The 24,289-nt window shown below is 49.5% G+C and overlaps 1 protein-coding gene across 1 annotated transcript in view; it reads left to right on the top strand.

Moving 5' to 3' along the window:
- The window catches only part of LOC135173276 (ubiquitin-conjugating enzyme E2 R2), an 81,080-nt gene extending 62,496 nt beyond the window's left edge, over positions 1-18,584 (top strand). Inside the window, exons 3-5 of the mRNA XM_064140066.1 lie at positions 506-603; positions 13,842-13,976; positions 15,248-18,584. Coding sequence (XP_063996136.1) covers positions 506-603; positions 13,842-13,976; positions 15,248-15,467 — 453 coding nt within the window. The 3' untranslated portion in view covers positions 15,468-18,584. The remainder of the gene's footprint in view (positions 1-505; positions 604-13,841; positions 13,977-15,247) is intronic.
- Positions 18,585-24,289: the final 5,705 nt, after the last annotated feature.

The raw sequence follows: 24,289 nt of genomic DNA, 5'->3' as shown, positions 1-24,289 counted from the left end.
ACTGGCTGTCCAGCCTCCCCATGTCTCAGCAGAAGCACAACTTTGATACCTGAGCTGATGCAGAGTGTTAAACCCTCTGATTCCTATGGCTAGATCAGCTACTACTCAAAACAAAATGTTTTTAAACCTTTTTACCTTTGTTTGGGTCTCCTGTGACTGAAGGTGTGATTTCTGTCACTGTGACAGCACATGCTGTCTGGATACCAGTTCAGTTTTATTTGCCTTTATTACTAGTTTTGCTTGCTTTGCTACATTCTTTAAGCCTTTTGACTTGAGACTGTTTTATGCCAGTTTGCAGGCTAAGTCTGCTTATCAGGGGAAACTTCTGAGCATGCAGAACAGACCCAGGAAGAATTGAAAACCATTCCTAGTTATTCCATATCTTCACTGGCACCTGGGGTGTTCAAATCAGCAAGGTTTAACTAGTCAGAACATCACCAGAGGTTGGAGTTGAGTCATCAGAACTATACTTAGGGTGTTCTCAACTTTTGTTTCTGTCTTGCAGAATGGAGATGTATGTATTTCAATTCTTCATCCACCTGTAGATGATCCACAAAGTGGAGAGCTACCATCTGAGAGGTGGAACCCTACCCAAAATGTCAGGTAACTGCAAATCTGTACAAGGGTGACCTCAAATGCATGTCATCTGCCCAAGACTAACACTTGTGTTGGGAGAGGTTGGAAAAGCAATTTAGGGCTTGAACCCAGCGGGAGCTAGACTCACCAAGCTGTCTGAAGATACTGAAGTGCTGTGTGTCTTGATGCTGAGCTAGTAATGTGGAGCCTTCCATCCTGTTCACAGGATTTCATGCTTGTGAATTGTCTCCTGTTCTAGCCTTTCCTAGTCCATGTTATCCTACACTTAAGCTTACCAAATTCTTCCACGATATACCCAGTCAAAAAGGACATCTTTGAGTAATCAGGCCCAGTAGGAGTGACTGTGCATAATCCTGTCTGCTGTTTGCTGTACAGGCACTGGGGAGTAGCTGCTTTAGAAGCTCATGAGGTTCAACAAGAGCAAGTGCAGAGATCTGCACCTGGGCCAGAACAATCCTCACTATCATTACAGCATGGAGGATGAGGTGATAGAAAGCAGCCTTGTGGAAAAGGACTTGGGGGTGCTGATGGATGAGAAGTTGGACATGAGCAGACAGTGTGAGCTTGCAGCCCAGAAGGCAAATCACACCCTGGGCTGCATCAGAAGAGGCATGGCCAGCAGATCAAGAGAGGTGATTCTCTCCCTCTGGTGAGATCTCACCTGGAGTTCTGTGTGCAGCTCTGGAGCCCTCAGTATAGGAAGGATGTGGACCTGATGGAGCAGGTCCAGAGAAGGGTCATGAAACTGGTCAGGGATTTGGAGCACCTCTGCTGCAAGGACATGCTGAGAGAGCTGGGGTTGTTCAGCCTGAAGAAGAGGAGGCTCCAGGGAGACCTAATAGCAGCTTTCTAGTGCCTGAGGGAGCCCTACAAGCAGGATGGAGAGAGACTGTTCACAAAGGCCTGCAGTGCCAGGATGAGAGGCAATGGCTTCAGACTAGAGAAGAGCAGATTGGATGTTAGGAAACAGGCTCTTTGGATTGGATGTTAGGAAACAGGGTCTACAAGGGTGGTGGAACCCTTGAGTAGGTTGTCTTGGGAGGTGGTTGGGGCCACATCCCTGAAGGCTTCACAGCAGGGCTTGACAGGGCTCTGAGCAGCCTGATCTAGATGAGGATGTCCCTGCTGACTGTGCAGGGGGTTGGACTGGATGACTTTTGGAGGTCCCTTCCAACCCAGAGTGTTCCATGATTCTGTGACAGGCTGACAGGATGTGGACATGCCAGGGCAATGGTCACCACACCAATGCCTTTAGAAAGTCCCCACTGAAGAGTGGTGGTGAATAGAGTTAAATCCAGTCAGGGACTTGTCACAGGTGTGTTTAGCTGGGGTTGGTTTTGGGGTCACTTCTCTTTAATATCTTGTTCAGGGGTCTGAGTGAGGAGATTGGGTGCACCTTCAGTAAGTTTGGAGATGACACTAAGATGGGAGGGAGGCTTGATATGCTTGAGGGTAGAAGGGCTCTGCCAAGGGGTCTGGACAGGCTAGACCAATGGGCTGAGGCCAGTTGTATGAGGCTTAACAAGGCTAAGTGTTGGGTGCTGCACTTGGGCCACAACCAACCCCAGGCTTGGGACAGAGCAGCTGAAAGCTGCCCAGCAGAAAAGGACTTGGGGGTGTTGGCTGACAGCTGTCTGAAGGTGAGCCAGCAGTGTGTTCAAGTGGCTGAGAAGGCAACAGCATGCTGACCTCCAGCAGGAGTAGGGAAGTGATCATGACCTTGTGCTTGGCACTGGCAAGGCTGCACCTCAAATACTGTGTTCAGTTTTGGGGTACTCCAGATGGGCAACAAAGCTGGTGAAGGGTCTTGAGAATAAGTCTTGTGAGTAATGGCTGAGGGAACTGGGATGGTTTAGTCTGGAGAAAATGAGGCTGAGGGGAGACCTCCCCACTTTCTGCAGCTACTTGAAAGGAGGCTGTACTGAGGTGGGTGTTGGTCTCTCCTACCTAGGAACAAGGGATAGAACAAGGGGAAATGGGCTCAAGATACTCCAGGGGAGGTTTAGATTGGATATTAGAAGGAAGTTCTTCACTGAAAAGCTGCTCAAACACTGGAATTGGATGCCCAGGGAGAGGTGTTTAAAAGCCACAGTGGTGTAGTGCTAAGGGATGTGGCAGAATGAGGTACTGGTTGGGCTTTATGATCTTGAAGGCCTTTTCCAACTGCAATGATGCTATGATTTTTTTGTGTCCCCTCTCCTGCAGTGTGGTGTCTTTAGCTGTTAGCCAGGTAGTGTTTTTTCCTGAAATCCCCTCCAAATGATCAGTAAGTATCAGAGACATTCAAGGTTATCTTGTCCTTTTTTTGCTTTTTTGTTGCTTTAAACACCAATTGAGTTTCATTCTCATTACAAGACACTGCCAATAAAGAACTGACTGGGTAACAAGCCTCACCTCATCGTTAGGAAGCAGCTTTGGGCAATAATTCTTATCAGACATTTTGAGTATTTCATTATGTACACTATATAAAGGTTGATATGAAGGTCCTCATGGTTCCAGTTCTCTGATTTCTCTCCTCCTTTATGGTGGTGCAGTTTTTGGTGCTTACTCTCTTGGGAGTTGTTGGGCTTAAGGGTGAAATCTGGGAAGAAAATACTTCTCTTTGCTGATAGAGTTGAGGACTAAGACTTATCCTTTACTGCTAGCCTGCTACCAGCATCACCTGTTGGGAGTGCCAACGGAAGTGTATCCTGCTGGGTTCCCATCTGGAGGATGGGAACCCAGACAGGAGGCAGCAGGGCAGGTGGAGTGAGGAGCAAGCTTGTGATGAGCTGCATGTGTAACCTGGGGCTTCTCTTCAGCTGCTGAAGTTTTTCAAATCCTGTTGAGTATTGACCAGTTCCTACAGGCAGCTATAGGTGAAGTGTCTGAAAGGGGAATGTTTCTTCAGCTTTCATAGATCCTGTGCTTCTGCCTCTAACAGTGTCAAGCATGCTCATTACAGCAAGTCAGTAAGGCCTTTCCCATCACCACAGCTAGATGAAGAAGCATAAGTGAATACAGTAAACATCCAGCAAGATGTGAAAGAGTTCAGCTGTGGTCTTTGGCAGAGAATGCTGCTTTCCTTCTCACGTCTCAAGTACTGTAAAGCTAGGGAATGAATAGAAGGACTTAAGAGTTCAAGCTCTGATTGGTGGACTGGATGATCTTGGAGATCTCTCCTGGTTGATTCTATGATTCATCTGTCCTCTGCCCTTTGAGGTGCACGGGCCAGAACTGAGCACGATATTCAAGATGTTGGTACATCTGTGTCCTGTGGAGATAGGCAATAGCATGTCTCACTATTGCTTTGTGTTCTGAGGATGCTGCTTTCTGTTGGCTGCTTTTTGGCTTCTGAAGATCTGGACAGCTTCTGCAACCAGGCTCAGTGTGCTAACACAACTGTTGCCACAGCCTGCACCAAGACTTCTTTCATTTGTGTTGGAGAGTAAAACTGTGCCAGGACAAATCTAGACTTACCTCTAAGGGTGACTCAGAGGCTAAAATATGGATTGCAGCTGGAATTCTTGAGAGTTTGTAACAGGCTGTACTGGTTGGGAGTACTCAGTGCATGTAATGTTTTTTGTGAACGAAAGTCGTGTCTCTCTGCCTTCTGTTGATGCAGGAGAGAAACACTTAACAGGTCTGTTTCCTCGTGTCTCTGATGGCTGCTCTCCCCTGCTGGCAAAGGGATGCAAAGAAACTCTGAAGACAACAACACTGTAAACACTTGGGGCAACTGTTCCTTAGCATGGTGTAGGGGACTTAAGAAAGCAGAAGGCAGGCCTGAAATCCCCAGCCTCCGTGCTTGTATGAAGCAACATACCAGAACAGCCTTGCTTTCAAGAAACAGATCCCTGGCAGGACTGCAGAGGGTCAGTCTCTACCCAGTCCAGTGCATTTGGTCTGATGCTGAGGATGTTATCAGTTCCACAGGGCTGAACTTTTTTTGTAGTTTGCTGCTGTGAGATCTTGTGTGCTGAGAGCCCTTCCTACTCACCTTGTTTACCCACAGCAGCAAGGTTAGAGCAGATTGTGCATCTCTTTAGAGTGTCAGCTGTGATCTAACATGCTGGTTGGGAATGAAGAATGCAAAGAGCTTCTGCTCTAGTGGGCAGTTGCATTAGTGTGTTTTCAGTAGCTCAGCACTGACTTTGGAGTCAGGGGCACCGAAATGGAAATCAGCCTCTCTTCACTTTGTTGATGGAAGAGTGGTAGAGCAGATGCTGAATCCAGAGACTAATTCCTGTTCTTGGCCTTTCCTAGGCTTGGCTTACAGCTGCAATGATGCTGGAGCTGACATGCTGGCTGTTCAGTGTCTTTATTGAGAATCAAAGGATTTAAAATTCATTCTTGAGATCATCATTCCAGTCCAACCAGACAGTTTTTGTTTTGTGTTGTTTTGGTGGTTTTTTTTTTTTTTTTTTCCCAGAGCTGCTTTTTTTCTTTTCCTTCTGAATTATATTACTTGGAAAATAAATGGTATGAGACTCTCTTGATAGCTATGCTGAACAGTCTGGTCAGACACAAGTATTTAATTTCAAAACCTTTCAAGAGCTCAGCATCCAAATGACCAAGCATTTCCTGGAATTGTATTGCAGATATATGATCTGGTAGATGTGCTCAGCATGTACTGCTCTGAATGAGCCTCTAAATCAATGCAAGTGCATCTGGGGCTGTAGTCTCTCCTTTAACCAAATTCAGCAAAGCAGTTGCCATCTACTATTTCAAGACCTAGTCCTTGTCTCTTGTTCCTCCCTTTCACTTATATTGAAAGCTGTTGCCAGCAGGACCACTGTGGACACGTGAGGCTGTTCTGGGAGTGGCCACAGACCAGTGGCTGGGTGTGTAGGGCTGCCTGCTGGGACGACTTACTGACTTTTGTGATGGTTGTGGCACTGTTTGAGGAACTAAGGGCTGAATATCTGAAGTGCAGACAGTGGTGGGAAATGCAGGAGAAGGTAGGTGAGGGAGGTGGTGTTTCCTCCTGGTAAGTGCCAGCAGAGCAGGGAAGGTAGTTAGCTCTGTACTGCTGCTACAAGCCCAGGAGGGCTGCCTGACTGGCTCATGCTGGCTTTGAGTACCAGCAGACAAATAGTGCTGGGCCCTTGACAGTTTGCAGGGTTCTGAGCAACATCTGCACTGTCTTTCTCCGGCTGTGCTAGAGTGCTGCTACAGCAGCCTTGGTGATGCCCTAGCTGGTGAGATGTGAGACCAACCCACAGCCTCTGCTTCTCAGTATGCAGTGGGGCAGGGAAAGAAGTGCAAGCCTCATTCGATGGCCTTGGGTTGTAAGTGGTGCTTCTTCCCACACAGGTCAAGTAAAGACCCTGGCTTTCTGCAGGGAGGCCAAATGCCACCAAGTACAGGCTTGACAAGCAAGTTTCCAGTCTTACACTGTGCATGAAACTTTGAGCAAGCTGAATTCTGGTCTGACCTTGGCTTTGCATGCTGCACTGTCACACACATGTGCACAGACATGATGGTCTTTAGGTGAGATCTGTGAGGTTTGTATTCTGTCACCTACTCCAACAGCCAGGATCTGAAGTTCATCCATATCTTCTCTAACTTCCAGTCACAGAATGGTAGGGATTTGAAGGGACCTCTGGAGATCATCTAGACCAACACCCCTGCCAAAGCAGGCCATACAGACACATCCAGGCAGGTTTTGAAAGCCTTCATAGAATGAGACTCCACAACCTCCCCAGGCAAACCCATCCCAGTATTCTGTCAACCCTCACAGTTTTATCCCCATGCTGAGGAAGAACTTCTTGTGTTCCAGTTTGTATCTGTTGCCTCTTGCCCTATCACTGGCCAAGAGTGAACAGAGTATGGTCCCTTCCTGGCACCCACCCTTTGGACATTCATAAACACTGATCAGATCCCCTCTCGGCCTTCTCTTCTCCAGTCTAAATAGCCTTGTGTATCTTATTCATTCCTTACAAGAGAGATGTTCTAGTCTCTTAATCATCCTTGTAGCTCTCTGAACTCTCTCCAGTAGTTCCCTGTCACTCTTGAACTGCGGAGCCTAGAACTGGACACAGTGCTCCAGATGGAGCCTCACTAGGGCTGAGTGGAGAAGCAGCAGAATTTCTCTCAGCCTGCTAGTCACTCTCTTCTTAATGCACAGGACACCACTGTCTGCCTTTGCCACACTGTTGTCTCACAGATAACTTGCTGTCCACCAGGACTCCAAGGTCATAGAATCAACTAGGTTGGAAGAGACCTCCAAGATCATCCAGTCCAGCTTCCCCCAGCACAACTTGAGACTGTATCCCCTTGTTCTGTTAATGGTTGCCTGGGAGAAGAGACCACCCCCCACCTGGCTACAACCTCCCTTCAGGTAGTTGTAGACAGCAATGAGGTCCCCCCTGAGCCTCCTCTTCTCCAGGCTAAACAACCCCAGCTCCCTCAGCCTCTCCTCATAGGGTTTTGTGATCCAGGCCCTTCACCAGCTTTGTTGCACTTCTCTGGACATCTTCCAGCACCTCAACATCTCTCTTGAATTGAGGGGCCCAGAACTGGACACAGCACTCAAGGTGTGGCCTGACCAGTGCTGAGCACAGGGGAAGAATAACCTCCCTTGTCCTACTGGCCGCACTGTTCCTGATGCAGGCCAGGATGCCATTGGCACTCTTGGCCACCTGGGCACACTGCTGGCTCATCTTCAGCCTACTATCTATCAGTACCCCCAGGTCCCTTTCCTCCTGGCTGCTCTCCAGCCACTCTGTCCCCAGCCTGTAGCACTGCTTGGGGTTGTTGTGGCCAAAGTGCAGAACCCTGCACTTGGCCTTGTTCAATCTCATCCCATTGGCCTCTGCCCACCCATCCAGCCTGTCCAGGTCCCTCTGCAGGGCTCTCCTACCTTCCAAGAGATCCACACCTGCTCCTAGCTTGGTGTCATCTGCAAACTTACTGATGCTGGACTCAATGCCCTCGTCCAGATCATCAATAAAGATATTGAACAGGTCTGGGCCCAGCACTGATCCTTGGGGAACACCACTAGTGACAGCTGCCAACTGGATGTGGCACCATTCACCACCACTCTCTTAGCTCTGCCATCCAGCCAGTTCCTGACCCAGCACAGAGTGAATCTGTCCAAACCATGAGCTGCCAGCTTGGCTAGGAGCTTTTCCATAGAGCTGCTTGCCAGCAGACCAACCCCTAACTTGTACTGGTGCATGTGGTTATTCTTGCTCAGGTGCAGGACTCTACACTTGTCCTTGTTGAATTCCATTAGGTTCCTCTCTTCCCAGCTCTTCCGCCTGTCCAGACCTCATGTAATGCCAGCACAGCCTTCAGGTGTGTCAGCCACTCCTCCCAGTGTTTTAGCAATGTGCTAGAACATCATTAGCAAACTTGCTGGGGTTACATTCAGTTCCTCCAAGTTGTTGATGAATACAAGACTTAGCTCAGTACTGATGCCCTGGGGAACACCACTAGCTACATGTCTCCAGCTGGAATCTGCTGCTAATCACAGCCCTCTGGGCTCTTGTCATTCAGCCAGTTCTCAGTCCCCCTCACTGGCCATTCATCTAACCCACACTCCCTGAACTTCCCTATGGGGGTGTTATGGGAGACAGCATTGAAAGGCTTGCTGAACTCAAGGCAGGCAACATCCACTGCTCTCCCTTCATCTACTCAGCTGGTCAGACCATCATAGATTTGTCAAACATTATTGCTCTGTGGTGAATCCATGCTCTGAATTACTTTCTTTTCTAGTATGTGCTTAATGATAAGCTCCAGAATGAGGTGTTCCATCACCTTTCCAGGAGTGGAGGTGAAACTGACTGCTTTTTAGTTTCCTAGATCCTCCTTCTTGCCCTTTTTGAATTCTGGAGTGACATTGGCCTTGCAGCAGTCAAGAATGGCTTTGGTTGGAAGGGACCTTAAAGATCACTTAGTTCCAGTCTCCTTGCCATGGGCAAGGTCACCTCCCACTAGGGCAGGTTGCTTAAAGCCATATCCAGTCTGGTCATTAACACTTCCAGGGATGAGGTGTGTACTGCATCTCTGGGCAACCCTTTCCAGTGTCTTGCCACCCTCAAAGAACTTCTTCATTATATCCACTCTAAGTCTACCCTGTTTTAGTTTAAAACCATTGTCCCTTGTCCTGTCACCACATGACCTTATAAAAAGTCCTTCTCCAGATCTCTTGCAGACCCCCTTCAGGAACTGGAACATTGCTATAAGGTCTCCTCAGAGCCTTCTCTTTCCAGGTTGAACAGTCACAGCTCTCTCAGCTTGTCCTTATAGTAGAGGTGATCCAATCCGCTGATTATCTTTGTGGCTCTCTTCTCTGCCCTCTCCAGCAGATCCACATCTTTTTTGTGTTGGGAACTCCAGAGCTGAACACAGTACTCCTGGTGAGGTCTCACAAGAGCAGAATAGAGAGGCAGAATCACCTCCTTTGACTTGCTGGCCACACATCTTCTGATGAAACAGTTGGCCTTTTGGGCTGCCGCTGCATAGCACCAGCTCATGTCACATGTCTCATCCACCAGCACACCCAGGTCCTTTTCTGCAGGGCTGCTCCCAATCCACTTGTCACACAGCCTGTATTTGTGCTTGGGATTGCCCTGACCCAGGTGAGGGACCTTGCACTTTGCCTTGCTGAACTTCATGAGGTTGGCATGGGTCCACTTCCTCAGACAGTCAAGGTCCTGTTCCCTCCAGCATGTTGACAGCACCACACAGCTTTGTGTTGCTGGCAAACAGTCCTCAGGCATCTCTTCCATTCTCCATGATCCTTCAAAAGTGATGGAGATTGGCACAGCAACAACATCAAGCAGCTCCTGCAGCACTCGTGGGTGCATCCTATCAGGGCCATGGATTTGTCTGTGTTCAGTTTGCCCAAATGATCTCCAAGCCAGCCCTCATGAACCAAGGTCTTCCTTCCACCAGGCTTTCTCTCTTAATTCCAGGGTCTGGGATTCCTGAGAGCTGGACTTAGCAGTAGAGACTGCAGCAAAGGCAGCATTTAGTAACTGCCTTCTCTGCAACCTCTGTCACCAGGGCTGCCACCCAATTTAGCACTGGGCCCACATTTTTCCTATTCTTCCTTCTGCTACTGAGGTGTTTGACGAGGCCCTTCTTGTTCTCTTTTGTCTGTTTAATCCCAGGAGTGCTTTGGCTTTCCTTGTTGCATCCCTGCATTCCCTGGCAATGTTCCTTTTAGTTCTCCCAGTGACCTGTCCTGTTTTGCACATACTGTAAACTCCTTTCTTCCACCTAAGTTTTTTCAGCAGCAGCTTGCTCATCCAGGAAGGTTTCTTGCCTCCTGCTTGAAGGGTTTTTTTCACAGTATCCCAGTATCACAGTATCACCAAGGTTTTCCTATTTGTACTTGAAGGAATACACCAACTTCAAGGCTGGACAAAGTGGTTCTTGAACACTGACCAGCTCTCTTGTGCTCCCCTAATTTCTGGAGTCCTAACACATGGGATACCTTCATGCAGCTCTTTGAAGAGGCCAAACTACCTCTGCTGAAGCCCAGGGCTACAATTTGAATTACTGTCCTGCTTCTTCCTTATGTGATGCTGAACTTCACTGTCTCATAGTTGGGGGCAGCCTTGGCTGTAAAGACCTTTACCTCCCCAACTTGACCTTATTTGTTCAATACAAGGTCCAGCAGCACACCTCTCCTCACTTGGCTCTTCAGCCACATCCATGGGAAAGTGATCATCAGTGCACTGCAGGAACCTTCTGGACTGTGTCTGCCTCCCTGTGTGGCCTAGCCAGCAAACAGCAGAGTGGCCAAAGCCACCCATGAGCACTAGGGCATGTGATCTTGTGGCCATCACAGTATCACCAAGGTTGGAAGAGACCTCATAGATCATCAAGTCCAACCCTTTACCACAGAGCTCAAGGCTAGACCATGGCACCAAGTGCCACGTCCAATCCTGCCTTGAACAGCTCCAGGGACGGCGACTCCACCACCTCCCCGGGCAGCCCATTCCAGTGCCCAATGACTCTCTCAGTGAAGAACTTTCTCCTCACCTCCAGCCTAAATCTCCCCTGGCGCAGCCTGAGGCTGTGTCATCTCGTTCTGGTGCTGGCCACCTGAGAGAAGAGAGCAACCTCCTCCTGGCCACAACCACCCCTCAGGTAGTTGTAGACAGCAATAAGGTCACCCCTGAGCCTCCTCTTCTCCAGGCTAACCAATCCCAGCTCCCTCAGCCTTTCCTCGTAGGGCTGTGCTCAAGGCCTCTCACCAGCCTTGTCACCCTTCTCTGGACACGCTCAAGCATCTCAATGTCCCTCCTAAACTGGGGGGCCCAGAACTGAACACAGTACTCAAGGTGTGGTCTAACCAGTGCAGAGTACAGGGGCAGAATGACCTCCCTGCTCCTGCTGACCACACCATTCCTGATGCAGGCCAGGATGCCACTGGCTCTCTTGGCCACCTGGGCACACTGCTGGCTCATGTTCAGGCGGGTATCAATCAGCACCCCCAGATCCCTCTCTGTTTGGCTGCTCTCCAGCCACTCCAACCCCAGCTTGTATCTCTGCATGGGGTTGTTGTTGCCAAAGGTGATACACCCTCTTTTTTTCCCCCAATTCCTTCAGGAGCTGTTTACTCATCCAGGCTGGTCGCCTTCCCTACCAGCTCATCTTTCGGCACATGGGAACTGCCAGTTCCTGTGCCTTCAAGAGCTCCTGTTTAAAGTAGGTCCAACCATCCTGGACCTCTTTGTTCTCAAGGACTGCTGCCCAGGGAACTTTGGAAATAAGTTTCTTGAGCAAACTGAAGTTTGCCCTCCGAAAGTCCAAGGTGTAGGTTTTGCTGTAGTGCCTCCCTACCTCCCTGTATATTGAAAACTGCACTAACTCGTGATCACTACACCCCAGGCAGCCTCCCACTGCCACATCTCCTACCAGCCCTTCTCTGTTGGAGAGCAGCAGGTCAAGCTGAGCTTGACCCCTAGTGGGCCCACTTAACAGCTGGGACATGAAGCTGTCCTCCATGCACTCTAGAAATCTCCTGGACTGCCTCCTCTCTGCTGAATTAAGTTCCCAGCAGATATCTGGCAGGTTAAAGTCACCCACAAGGACAAGATCTGATCTTGAGACAGCCTCCAACTGTTTGTAAAATATCTCGTCTGTTTCCTCATCCTGGTCGGGTGGTCTATAACAGACTCCAACCAGGATGTCAGATTTGTTAGTCCTCCCTCTGATTTTAACCCACAGGCTCTCAACCCCTTCATCCCTCACCTCAAGCTCAGTGGCATGGAGTGACTCCCTAATATACAGGGCCACCCCTCCTCCTCTTCTCCCTTGCCTATCTCTCCTGAAGAGGTTATATCCTCCCAGTACAGCACTCCAGTCATGCCTGTCATCCCACCAAGTTTCTGAAATGGCAACTATATCATAGTCACCCTGGTGGACCAGGACTTCCAGTTCCTCCTGCTTGTTACCCAAGCTGCATGCATTGGTGTAGATGCACTTCAGCTGGGCTCTCGATTCCCCAATTGTCCCTAGTTTCCTTGCCACTCTCTCCTTCTCAGAGAGAGTAATTGCCTCACCCACCCCCTTCAGACCTAGTTTAAAGCCTGCCTCATGAGCCCTGCCAACTCCAGTGCCAGGACTCTCCTGCCCCTCCTAGGCAATTACACCCCATCGTGATCAAGCAGGTCCGGCGCAGTAAAAGTTCCCCCGTGGTCAAAGAACCCAAAGTGCCGCCGCTGGCACCATCCCTTGAGCCATTTGTTGATATCGTAGGTTCTGCTGTTCCTCTCTGTGAACTCCCTTGCCACAGGGAGGACTGAGCAGAACACCACCTGTGCTCCTGCCCCATCTATCAATTTCCCCAGGGCCTTAAATTCCTTTTTGATTGCCCTGGTGCCCTTCTTCTCAATCTCATCCCTGCCAGCCTGTATTACCAGCAAGGGGTAATAATCAGAGGGCCGGATTGGGTTAGGGATTCTCCTGGCGATGTCCCTAACCCGGGCACCAGGAAGGGAGCAGACCTCCCTGTGAGACGGGTCGGGATGACAGCTGGGTCCCTCCGTCCCTCTCAAGACTGAGTCCCCAACAACTATAACCCTTCTCTTTTTCTTGTTTTTTGTGGAGCCATACCTAAAAAAGCACATCTCTGTGGTAACATTCCAGTCTGAGCTATCTCACCCAGACTGCAGTAAGCCCACGGCCTTGTGCCTGCACCCAGATCTCCTGGGTTATTCCCCAGAGTCGTGGACTGAATTTGAACTTGCTGCTGTTACTCAAAACCATCCTGCTTCATGCCAGCTTCGAAATGAAAGTGCTGGCTGGAGTGAAGTGTTATGGGGCTTGAAATTCAGATTGTAACATGAGAGGCTTCCTGTTCCAGTTGCTGCTTTTGGCTTCCAGGTTTTGGATGTTGTTGTTTTCCTAGTGGAATGGTGATGAGACAGGTGGGAATTGGCTTGTTCCATGGTTTTCTGCTTTGTGCTGCACTCTTTTGCCCACAAATAGGCTAAGCTAAGGTAATGGTACACTGTATTACTATTGTTTAATTTGCTCAGTAGAAGTTCTTAGCTCCTTCTCCCTCAGAGTTTGTGTGTGCTGCCTTTTCCTCACTCCTGTGCTGGAGAAAACAGGCTGGTGAACCCACTTACCATGCATTGATCTGTTACACCCAGGCTGTGTGCACTGGGGGAGAGGCATTTTAGAGATTTAAGTAAGGAAGAAAGCAGCCTTGGAGGGTGAGCAAGAGGAAGCACCGTAGTCATGTCCATCCTTGAGGAAGCTGGCCTTCTGGCTCTCCTCATGGAAGGCTAAGGAGCATTCATTGCCGCTGTGGTTGGCTGGCATATTCCCCAGCTGGGAATGGCAATGACATAAGCTTTGCCATCACCCTCCAAGTCCTTCAGTTTAAAGCTCCTTTGACTAAGTTTGCTGGACTACTGCCAGAGATACCCTTGCCTCTTCCAGATGAGTGTACCTGTCCTTTCCTAGCAGGCCGCAGTCATTAGTCATCAAAGAACATCCCATTGCCATGAAACCCAAAGCCTTTGTTGCGGCACCAGCGGCTTAGGAATTAATAATGTTCATTATTGGTCTACACCTGGCTGATCCCATTCTTCTAACTGGTAAAATGGAGGAAGAGAAAACTTGGGTACCAGTGTCTTTCACATGCACCCCTAGGGCTCTGTATTATCCACGGTTATCATTACCCTAAGCTTTGAGTTTAAACAAGTTTGTGATGCACCACCTACAGAAGCTGTTGGCATCCAGACTCTGTGAGTGCATCAACTCTGACCCTGCTCTTGTGGTTACCTTTTCAGGACTATCTTGCTGAGTGTAATCTCTTTGCTTAATGAGCCCAACACATTCTCTCCTGCCAATGTGGATGCATCTGTCATGTTCAGGAAATGGAGGGACAGTAAAGGAAAAGACAAGGAGTATGCTGAAATCATAAGGTAAGCTTTGCTACCTGTGATGCTGTCAGTCTCTGGCTTTGAATGCTGTCAGTCAGGCTGCTTGGAGGGTTTGCTGAAACCAGCTTCTTGCCCTGGTTGCTGCTTTGGAAACGAATGTTACCTTTTTATCCAAAGTCCACGACCCAGGATTTTCAGCACACAGAAATGTTGCAAACTCAGGGAGCAAAGGAGCTGGGCTGATCTCTCTTTAAATTGTTCTCTTCAGACCTATCTGGCATGATGCTTTGTGATACCTACTGGCTGCTAGTAAATCGCAGTCGAAGGTCCTGCTTGCCTTCAAGCACTGCCTGCATTGCTTGAGATGTGATTCAAAGTGACTGCATCCCACTAATTCTGTGCTTAATGCGCTCATGAATCATCATCTTGTCCCTCCAGTTCCAAACAGTATCAGCAGGATCTGGCAGGCGTTTGCAGAGCTGGGTGTGGTTAGCTGGGAGCACTGCTCCTGCTTGGCTGTCCCTTACGGAGCCTTCGTGGTTTGTCAGGTGCAGCAAGGAAATGACCGGAGGTTGAGCCAAGGCTGCTGTAGAGCAGTAGACAGGCACAGTGGGACTGCAGCCATGGTCCTCTGGGGCAAGACCACGTCTGCATGGCCCTGCTAGCTGGGCATGCAGGATGTACACCAGGCTGCAGCTACACAGGGCAGTCGGTTTGTGCAGAGAGCCTTGCTGGGTGTTATCTGAGTCCCTTCCAGCTCTTTTGGCTTCCTCAGAGCCTGATGTCTCTGCAAGCAGAATACAGCAGGCTGGCCAGCAGTGGGGAGGAGCAGGCTCCTGTTGCTCCTCTCTCTGCTGGGAAGTATCAGGGGCTAGAAACAGTTCACAGCCCGAGTGCTACTGGGAGGCAGCAGCCAGAGCCTGTCCTGGGGCTATGGGAAACACTTGCCCTGTGCCAGCCCCAGGCAGTGCTGGGGCCATGGCAGTGGCAGGGACACGCCTAGCTATCCCTCCTGCAGAAATGCGGTGGAATCTGCTCTGAGCTCTGGCAGGTCTCCAGTGCAGAGTCCAGCAGAATAACTGTTTTCTTATGCTGCTGAAAGCGTGTGCACTGCAGACACCCTTGGAGCACTCCCAAGCCTTGGACTAGAGGAGCGAAGTCTGTTTCTAGTGCTTGCTTGTGGTGCTTCAGCCAAACGGCAGCTCTCTTGACCCGGAGCTGGCAGGAGGTCTGGGGCTGGCCGGAGGGCCGGGAGTTGAGCCGCGCTGCCGCCAGCACACAGCCCTGCTCACATTGCTGTGTCCTCCCCGCAGGAAGCAGGTTTTGGCCACCAAAGCTGAGGCAGAGAAGGATGGCGTGAAGGTCCCCACTACGCTGGCAGAGTACTGCATCAAAACTAAAGTGCCTTCCAATGACAACAGTTCGGATTTGCTTTACGACGACTTGTACGATGATGACATCGATGATGAAGATGAGGAGGAGGAGGATGCCGACTGTTACGACGATGATGATTCTGGCAACGAGGAGTCGTGACCTGCTCCCTCCACGCCCCTGTACTGCCCTGCCATCTCAGGCCAGAAGGGAGCAGCGATAACCTAGCAGCAGTCCAGCAAAAAAAGTGTGTGGGGGGGGATTAAAAAAAACTTTTGTCTCCTGCTGTCTCCTGTTGTATGGATCTGTTTGCTCCTTTTTTATGGACCTCTTAGAGACCCTCCACAGAATGTCTGAATTCTTGCATTCTTAACCCTTTCATCACTGTATTATGATTTCTTTTTAAAAAAGAAACTTCCCTTTTCACTTCTCTACAAAAAAACGCTCACAGCAAAGCCAGGTTTGCTTGCGTTTAGATTCTTGAATTAAGTACAGTCTTGCATTGAGTTGTTTTCGTGTATTTAAAGCTGGAACAAAACCCATTGGAAGTTGGATTTTTTTTTTTTTTTTTTTTTTCAGGAGCTCACGTGCTGCATTTACTGGGAAGGAAAAAAAAAAAAAAAAAAACAAAACCAACACCCAACACACAAAAAACCCCACACAAAAATATCTACAGAAAGCAAATTGCCAAGGTGTAGCTGCTCCATTTACAATAATAGCGTGTGTACATTCGTTTAGCCTTGTGGTGGTGGCTTTTCCTTTATGAGCTGTGGGGCGGAGGGTGTAAAGCTACTGTGTGTTGAGCTTGGTGGGATGTCACTGAAAGGTACAGTATTCCTTTTCAGCCTGCTCAAGTTAAGAAATAGCTGGCCCCTGGCGTGCCAGAGGGCACAATCAGCTTTGTCTCTGAAAAAGGCTTGTGATATGAACCCTAAAATAAACACTTAACACTTAGTGTCTGTACAACTGAGCCCTGGGTTGCCTTTTTTTTTTTTTCCCACCCATCCCCCCCAGCCTTTTTTTTTTTTTTTTTTTTTTTTTTTTTTGGTGTGTTGTTGATCAGTTTTGGTTTTGTTTGGTTTTGTTTTGTTTTGTTTTGTTTTCCTGGACTATATTGGGGATTAAAAAGTTCAGTTTAGCTGTGCTGCTGCAATCTTGCAATCTGCTGCTAGCTGCCCCTCTCCTGGGGAAGGAGAAGAGGTGTGCATCCTGTTTCCCAGTGGACCAGTATTCATTTCAGCAGTGGGAGAGAGTGATAGATAGCCTCCTTCTGCCCCAGTACTTGCTAGCAGCCTTTGCTTCTTGCAGCCTAAATCCACTGCTGGCCTGAGCCTTATGTCTGTTGCTTATATAGGTCACATCTTAGTAAATGCAGCCCTGTGGGGTCAGCAGGTGTTAGAACACCCTTTGCTGTCCGCCTGGAGCAGCCAGGCTGTCCCTTTGCCTGTAGTGGCTTGCTGAGGCATAGAGGATGGATTCTGGGCTTTCCCCTGCCTGGCTGGCTGAGGCAGAGGTGAGCAGATGCAGTGTCCCAGGAGATGAGTACACAGGGCTTTCTGGCTGGAAGAGAAGGATGATGCCTAGGTTTGATAAGCTCTTTCACAGCATGCTTCAGCTGGTGCACTGCGCTCACCTTCCTGCATGTTTTTGGGAGCTCTCGGCAGAGCTTAGGGCACTCCCTCATGGGCAGGGGGGCAACCCTGCATGCTTGTGTCTGCAGAACACTCTTCCTCAGTAACCTTGCCGTGTTGCAGTGTGCTGCTCTTGTTTGGCTGTGGTGCAGTGATCTGAAATCACCTTTTACATGGCCCCTTTTTCAGCAACCAGCCCTGCTCTCCTGCGCTCAGTCTTGGCATCACCAGGAGCAGATCTGAGATGCTGGCCTTGCTTGGTTGAGACCCTCTAATCCCACAGGTACAGAAATAGTTACCCTGATAAGACTCCAGAATTTGTGTGTCTTGGGTTTTTTAGTGGGCCATCACCAGCTACAGTCCCTCAAGGAGTGCCTTGTTGGGAGTTAACTTCATTCTGGATGTGCTACAGTGGTGGTGTCTCAGGGCAAGGAATGGAATGAGAGTGAGCAAGCTCAGTGTGCTGCTTGGAGGGAAGGGACAGTAAGGCAGCTGTGGGGAAGGGGAGCAAGGTAGAGGAGGTTTCAGAATGTTGCATAGCTCAGATTTGCTGCAGTTGGGACAGTCTCTGCTCTGTGATGCATCCCTTTGTCCCCTGCAGGTTACAGGTGATAATGCCTTGATCCCCATTGCTCCCTGTGATGATCTGCTCTTCCACTTGCATGTTACCTGGGGAGACGTCTGGCTCCCTCCTAAAGTGTCCCCACATGGGCTCCACTGCTTGTCCTTCCATCAAGGACCAACCAAGCCCCTGGTGCTTTTTTTGGAGGTTGTAGTGGGACTCCCCTGCAACTAGTGATGGTTTGGGGTACCCCTAAGCTTCACTCCATTTCTGCAAGTCCAGTGGCAACAAGCAGGCCCACAGCATTTCTGGGGACAGGACTGGTCTAGGGACTGCACTGGACAGAGACAGCAAACTCCAGCAGCTTTCAGGGGGCTGTTGAGGACTACAGGCGCAGAGTATGGGCAATTTTGGCTGTGCTGAGGACTGGGCTTGAAACAAGGATGCTGCACCTTTCAGGATTTCCCTTGTACTTTTGACCGTCTTCACTGTATGCTCTCCAGTGACCTGTGTTTTCAAGTTCAGTGTTGTAAGATGCATTGTCATCACTTCTGGTACCCTTTTTTAAAGAGAAAAAGCAAGTTAGCAACTTATTTTGAGAGCTCCTACATTGACCAGGCTAATTTCTCTTCCCCATTGTCCTGCGCAGCGTCACTGCTTGTTGACTTGCTGGTTTCCTTTCTTGAGATTGAAAACTGAAATATGAGGATCGGGGGTTTTTTTGTTTGTTTTGGAAGCTATTTAAGAGGTTGCAGAAATATGTTTACCTGCTCTGTGTATTCTGGTTTTGGTGGTTTCTCTTTATTCTTAACTCAGCCAATATTAGAGTTTACATTTGCAACTACGAGGCCCTTCAGATACAGTTTCCAACCATTCTGAAACCAGCAGGGTATATGATATTTCTTAGTAGTTTTCTTAGCTAAAATCCCAAAAGTTTTTCCCTTTTTTTTTTTTTCTCTCTTCCTCTCTTCAATATAATTTACCATAAAGAATTAACTGATGCATTTTTTGTGTTGTCTTCCCCTTCAATAGTTATATTTTGTCTTTTCTGCACATCTGTCTACTAATAAAAATGTGAAATGAAAATGCCCCTGTGCTGTTAATTCCCTGTTAATTGAGCTGGTTTGTTTGCATGGGTTACTTAAAGCTTTGAATAACAGCTGGTTGCAAGTCGAGTGCTGCTGCTCCCTACGTCATAAGTATCTGTAAGGTTACTGGAAAATAAAGCTGCTGTTTGACAGCAGCCTGCCCTAGTGCAAGATTAAAGAACAAGCTTTGCTGTTAGATTTAGTTTTTGTACCTCAGGTTAGGGAAGACCAACGGGACAATAACCCCAAGCAGCGCTACAGGCTGGGGAGTGAGTGGCTGGAAAGCAGCCAGGAGGAAAGGGACCTGGGGGTACTGATAGGTAGTAGGCTGAACATGAGGCAGCAGTGTGCCCAGGTGGCCAAGAGAGCCAATGGCATCCTGGCCTGCATCAGGAACAGTGTGGCCAGTAGGACAAGGGAGGTTATTCTTGCCCTGTACTCAGCACTGGTCAGGCCACACCTTGAGTGCTGTGTCCAGTTCTGGGCTCCTCAATTCAAGAGAGATGTTGAGGTGCTGGAAGATGTCCAGAGAAGGGCAACAAAGCTGGTGAGGGGCCTGGAACACAAACCCTATGGGGGCATTGTAGCCAGGTGGGGGCTGGTCTCTTCTGCCAGGTAACCAGCAATAGAACAAGGGAACAGTCTCAAGTTGTGCCAGGGGAAGTATAGGCTGGATGTTAGGGGGAAGTTGTTGCCAGAGAGAGTGATTGGCATTGGAATGGGCTGCCCAGGGAGGTGATGGTTGCATCGTCCCTGGAGGTGTTGAAGAAAAGCCTGGATGAGGCACTTAGTGCCATGGTCTAGTTGACTGGCTAGGGCTGGGTGCTGGGTTGGACTGGCTGATCTTGGAGGTCTCTTCCAACCTGGTTGGTTCTATGATTCTATGACTACGATTTATGGTCTCACCTGACTGCACTAGGGATGTAGGACTAGCAGCAGAGCTGCTGGTGCTGCTGGTGGCAGCGTAGCACTCAAATTGTCAGAGAAGGCAGTGGAGAGGGTGTTTGCTGGCTGGGGCAGGGAGCTTTGAAGTCATGCAGAAGACTAGCAGATGGCTTGAGATCATCACTATCTGCCCTCCGGAGTACTTGCCCAGCCTGGCCCAAGCTGCTCCCTGCAAGCTCAAGTATGGGAGGTTTTGGATTTTTGCAGTCCCTTGCTGTTGCAGCCAAGCTAGAATCAGTGGGGTGAGCATACATGAGCTTAATCCATCTGCAGCAACTGCTGAGTCAAATGTGCTTGTAGCTGGAGTGCTTCTACTCGACAGCTGGGCTGAAGGATTGGTGATAGCATTTGAAAGGTGTAATCCTGAAGGATTGACTGTATTGGAGAAGGGGACAGAGCAGAACAGTGCTATCTGGGCTTGCTTACTGCTCCCAAAGCACCAGGTTGCCCAGAGCTGCCAGTAGCTGCTTCACCCAGCAGGTGTGGAACAAACGCTTCAACCTGCCCTGGATAAATCCTGCTGCCAATAGCAGATATTTACCCACTCACCCACCCACCCCCCCTTTTCCTTGAGGGACAAGTGCAGGTGAGTGTCCTTGGCTCTACCATCTAAGCCCTACCATCTAGAGAGGAAACTGCTACAGAAAAGCCCTCTTGGATGTGATTGTAGGGGAACAGGAAAAGGTCACATTTAGTCTGGCCAGGAGAGGAGCCTTTGTGTCACTGGCTGCAACGTGCTGCCTGCAGGCAGGACCTCACAGCAGCTGGGAACATGCTGGAGCTGCCTTTGCCGTCTTGTGCTAGGGAAGAGGATGGTTCCAGAGGGGTCCAGTCGTGGAAACACTGCCCACCTGCGTCCACAGCCACGTCTGAGGATGGAAGCTGTGCAGCGAGGGGCAGCCAAGAGGCACGCACTGGTTCAAGTCCTTAAGAGGGAGTCTCCCTTGAAGTTGCTTTGCAACAAACCTAAGGCTCAGGGGGCTGCTGTGCATTGGCACCAACTCTCACATGTTGCCTTTATCACTTCCAACTGCGCTGCACTCTGACATGAGTGAGGACTGACCTGCAGCTGTAGGGCAGCAGTGATTTCTATACACAAGACACTGAATCTTCATTCAGAGGGAGAGGAGGGAGCAGGGACTGTGCTCCAAAGAACAGCTTCTGCTAGGCAGCAGCCCTCACTGTGGGTAAACGCTTAAGCCCTCTGGGCTCAGCTGCTGCTGCAGCCCCTGTAGGACCTGGCAATGAGGCCTCAGCCTGCAAAAACACTTGCGCTGTCTTTCAGACTCTCTTGTGCCTGTGAGACAGCTGCTGGGCTGCAGCAGGTGCTGAAGTTTCACCAGCATCAAATCTTGAGCTAGGGCAAAGGAATGCCAGTGCAGTTCACACTGTGCTGCTTAGGGGTAGGGCTGGGCAACAATTCTTTCAAAGCATCTGAAGTCCTGCAAAACCCAGAGCTGATGGAAGTGTGACCCTGAGCAAGAAAAGTGATTCTCACAATAAAAACAGGTGTCTTTTTGCTTTATTGTTTTTGTTGGGTGTTGGGCTTTGGGTTTTTTTTTTTGATGGATCTTGAAACAGCGCCAGGGAAACTGATGGAGCAGGTTATCTTGAGGGCAATAACTGCGCATCTGAGGGATGGCCAAGGGCTCAGGTCCAGCCAACATGGATTTAGGAAGGGCAGATCCTGCCTCTCCAACCTGACCTCCTTCTAGGATCAGGTGACCCGCTTGGTGGATGTGGGGAGGCCTGAGGGGAGGTTGTAGCCAGGAGGAGGTTGCTCTCTTCTCTCAGGTGGCCAGCACCAGAACGAGAGGACACAGCCTCAGGCTGCGCCAGGGGAGATTTAGGCTGGAGGTGAGGAGAAAGTTCTTCACTGAGAGAGTCATTGGACACTGGAATGGGCTGCCCGGGGAGGTGGTGGAGTCACCGTCCCTGGAGCTGTTCAAGGCAGGATTGGACGTGGCACTTGGTGCCATGGTCTGGCCTTGAGCTCTGTGGTAAAGGGTTGGACTTGATGATTTGTGAGGTTTCTTCCAACCTTGGTGATACTGTGATGGCCACAAGATCACATGCCCTAGTGCTCATGGGTGGCTTTGGCCACCCTGCTGTTTGCTGGCTAGGCCACACAGGGAGGCAGACACAGTCCAGAAGGTTCCTGCAGTGCACTGATGATCACTTTCCCATGGATGTGGCTGAAGAGCCAAGTGAGGAGAGGTGTGCTGCTGGACCTTGTATTGAACAAATAAGGTCAAGTTGGGGAGGTAAAGGTCTTTACAGCCAAGGCTGCCCCCAACAGTGAAGTTCAGCATCACATAAGGAAGAAGCAGGACAGTAATTCAAATTGCAGCCCTGGGCTTCAGCAGAGGTAGTTTGGCCTCTTCAAAGAGCTGCATGAAGGTATCCCATGTGTTAGGACTCCAGAAATTAGGGAGGCACAAGAGAGCTGGTCAGTGTTCAAGAACCACTTTGTCCAGCCTTGAAGTTGGTGTATTCCTTCAAGTACAAATAGGGGAAAAAAACCCTTCAAGCAGGAGGCAAGAAACCTTCCTGGATGAGCAAGCTGCTGCTGAAAAATCTTAGGTGGAAGAAAGGAGTTTACAGTATGTGCAAAACAGGACAGGTCACTGGGAGAATTAAAAGGAACATTGCCAGGGAATGCAGGGATGCAACAAGGAAAGCCAAAGCACTCCTGGGATTAAACAGACAAAAGAGAACAAGAAGGGCCTCGTCAAACACCTCAGTAGCAGAAGGAAGAATAGGAAAAATGTGGGCCCAGTGCTAAATTGGGTGGCAGCCCTGGTGACAGAGGTTGCAGAGAAGGCAGTTACTAAATGCTGCCTTTGCTGCAGTCTCTACTGCTAAGTCCAGCTCTCAGGAATCCCAGACCCTGGAATTAAGAGAGAAAGCCTGGTGGAAGGAAGACCTTGGTTCATGAGGGCTGGCTTGGAGATCATTTGGGCAAACTGAACACAGACAAATCCATGGCCCTGATAGGATGCACCCACGAGTGCTGCAGGAGCTGCTTGATGTTGTTGCTGTGCCAATCTCCATCACTTTTGAAGGATCATGGAGAATGGAAGAGATGCCTGAGGACTGTTTGCCAGCAACACAAAGCTGTGTGGTGCTGTCAACATGCTGGAGGGAACAGGACCTTGACTGTCTGAGGAAGTGGACCCATGCCAACCTCATGAAGTTCAGCAAGGCAAAGTGCAAGGTCCCTCACCTGGGTCAGGGCAATCCCAAGCACAAATACAGGCTGTGTGACAAGTGGATTGGGAGCAGCCCTGCAGAAAAGGACCTGGGTGTGCTGGTGGATGAGACATGTGACATGAGCTGGTGCTATGCAGCGGCAGCCCAAAAGGCCAACTGTTTCATCAGAAGATGTGTGGCCAGCAAGTCAAAGGAGGTGATTCTGCCTCTCTATTCTGCTCTTGTGAGACCTCACCAGGAGTACTGTGTTCAGCTCTGGAGTTCCCAACACAAAAAAGATGTGGATCTGCTGGAGAGGGCAGAGAAGAGAGCCACAAAGATAATCAGCGGATTGGATCACCTCTACTATAAGGACAAGCTGAGAGAGCTGTGACTGTTCAACCTGGAAAGAGAAGGCTCTGAGGAGACCTTATAGCAATGTTCTTGCAACCTTGGTGATACTGTGATAATTGGGAAGTGCAGAAAAGCCCCATGCCCTCTGCATGGACAGACTCCCATTGACTCACCTTGTCTGCTGTGCAGGGCCAGGGTAATCCTCAGGCAGAAGCATCCCATCAGACACTTACAACAGGAGTCAGGGTGCTGCCCAGGATACCATCCCCACTGCAGGTACCCGTGAGGTCTCAGCACCATGGTGCAGTGTAGCGGAGGACCACATAGGCCCAAATAAGCTTACGTATGTCTTGCCTTGCCTGGACATGTTTTCCTGCCCAAACCAGAGGTAAACACATTAAATGGACAAAAGGGGCACAACAGGCCTGGTGCCACAAAGTCTGGCCTGCCCAAGGCTCAGGTTATGTAACACGGTTGCATAAGCCCACGCGCTTAGCATGTGGCCCACCCATGGTATCCCCATATTTGGGGGTACCAGACTTGTGGACCCTTCCTAATTTGGTGTGTTTTGGCTGACTGCCAGAAGCCTACTGGACAATATTGTGGCCAAAGGACCATCAATCTCGGCCCATATCTGATCAATACGGCAGTCCAGGTAAACAAGGTGCTCTTGCCACTCTCTCCGCTCACCTCTCCAGCCTGCCTGCTGCCAGGGGCCACTACCTTTGTTCGCTTCCCGTGACCCTTTGCTCCATGGCACTGCACTGATCCAGTGGATGATGGAACGAGGCGTTCCCAGCCAGCCGCCGCTCCAGCCTGACGCATCAGCCCGATCGTGCCCATGGAATCTTCTCAGACAGCGCACCCCAAACTCAAATTGAACTATCAGCTCCACGAGAACCAACTACAGGGCTTTTGCCATACATATTTTGGGGACCACAGATACTGAGACTTCCAACTAGTGAGTATTTGAATTCCTTGATTCAAGTTGCTGGGGAATTTTACTAACTTTACCAGTGGCACGTTATGCCACAAGGCTCTCTGACCAGGACATTTCTAAGTTGCTTAATTCAAGCTGTAAATAGACATTCTGTAAAACAGTTTCACCAACCACATACAAAGAATTTGTGTGGGTTAGCTGTGCATAAGTTTGGGGGAAATCCTCTTTGCATATATTAATAAATTATTCAATGACCTTCAAATCAGCCTCAT

The sequence above is a fragment of the Pogoniulus pusillus genome, chromosome Z (genome assembly GCF_015220805.1).
Source record: "Pogoniulus pusillus isolate bPogPus1 chromosome Z, bPogPus1.pri, whole genome shotgun sequence".
Classification (NCBI taxonomy): Eukaryota; Metazoa; Chordata; class Aves; order Piciformes; family Lybiidae; genus Pogoniulus; species Pogoniulus pusillus.
Note: the sequence above shows the minus strand (reverse complement) of the source record. Positions and strands in the feature narration are given on the sequence as shown.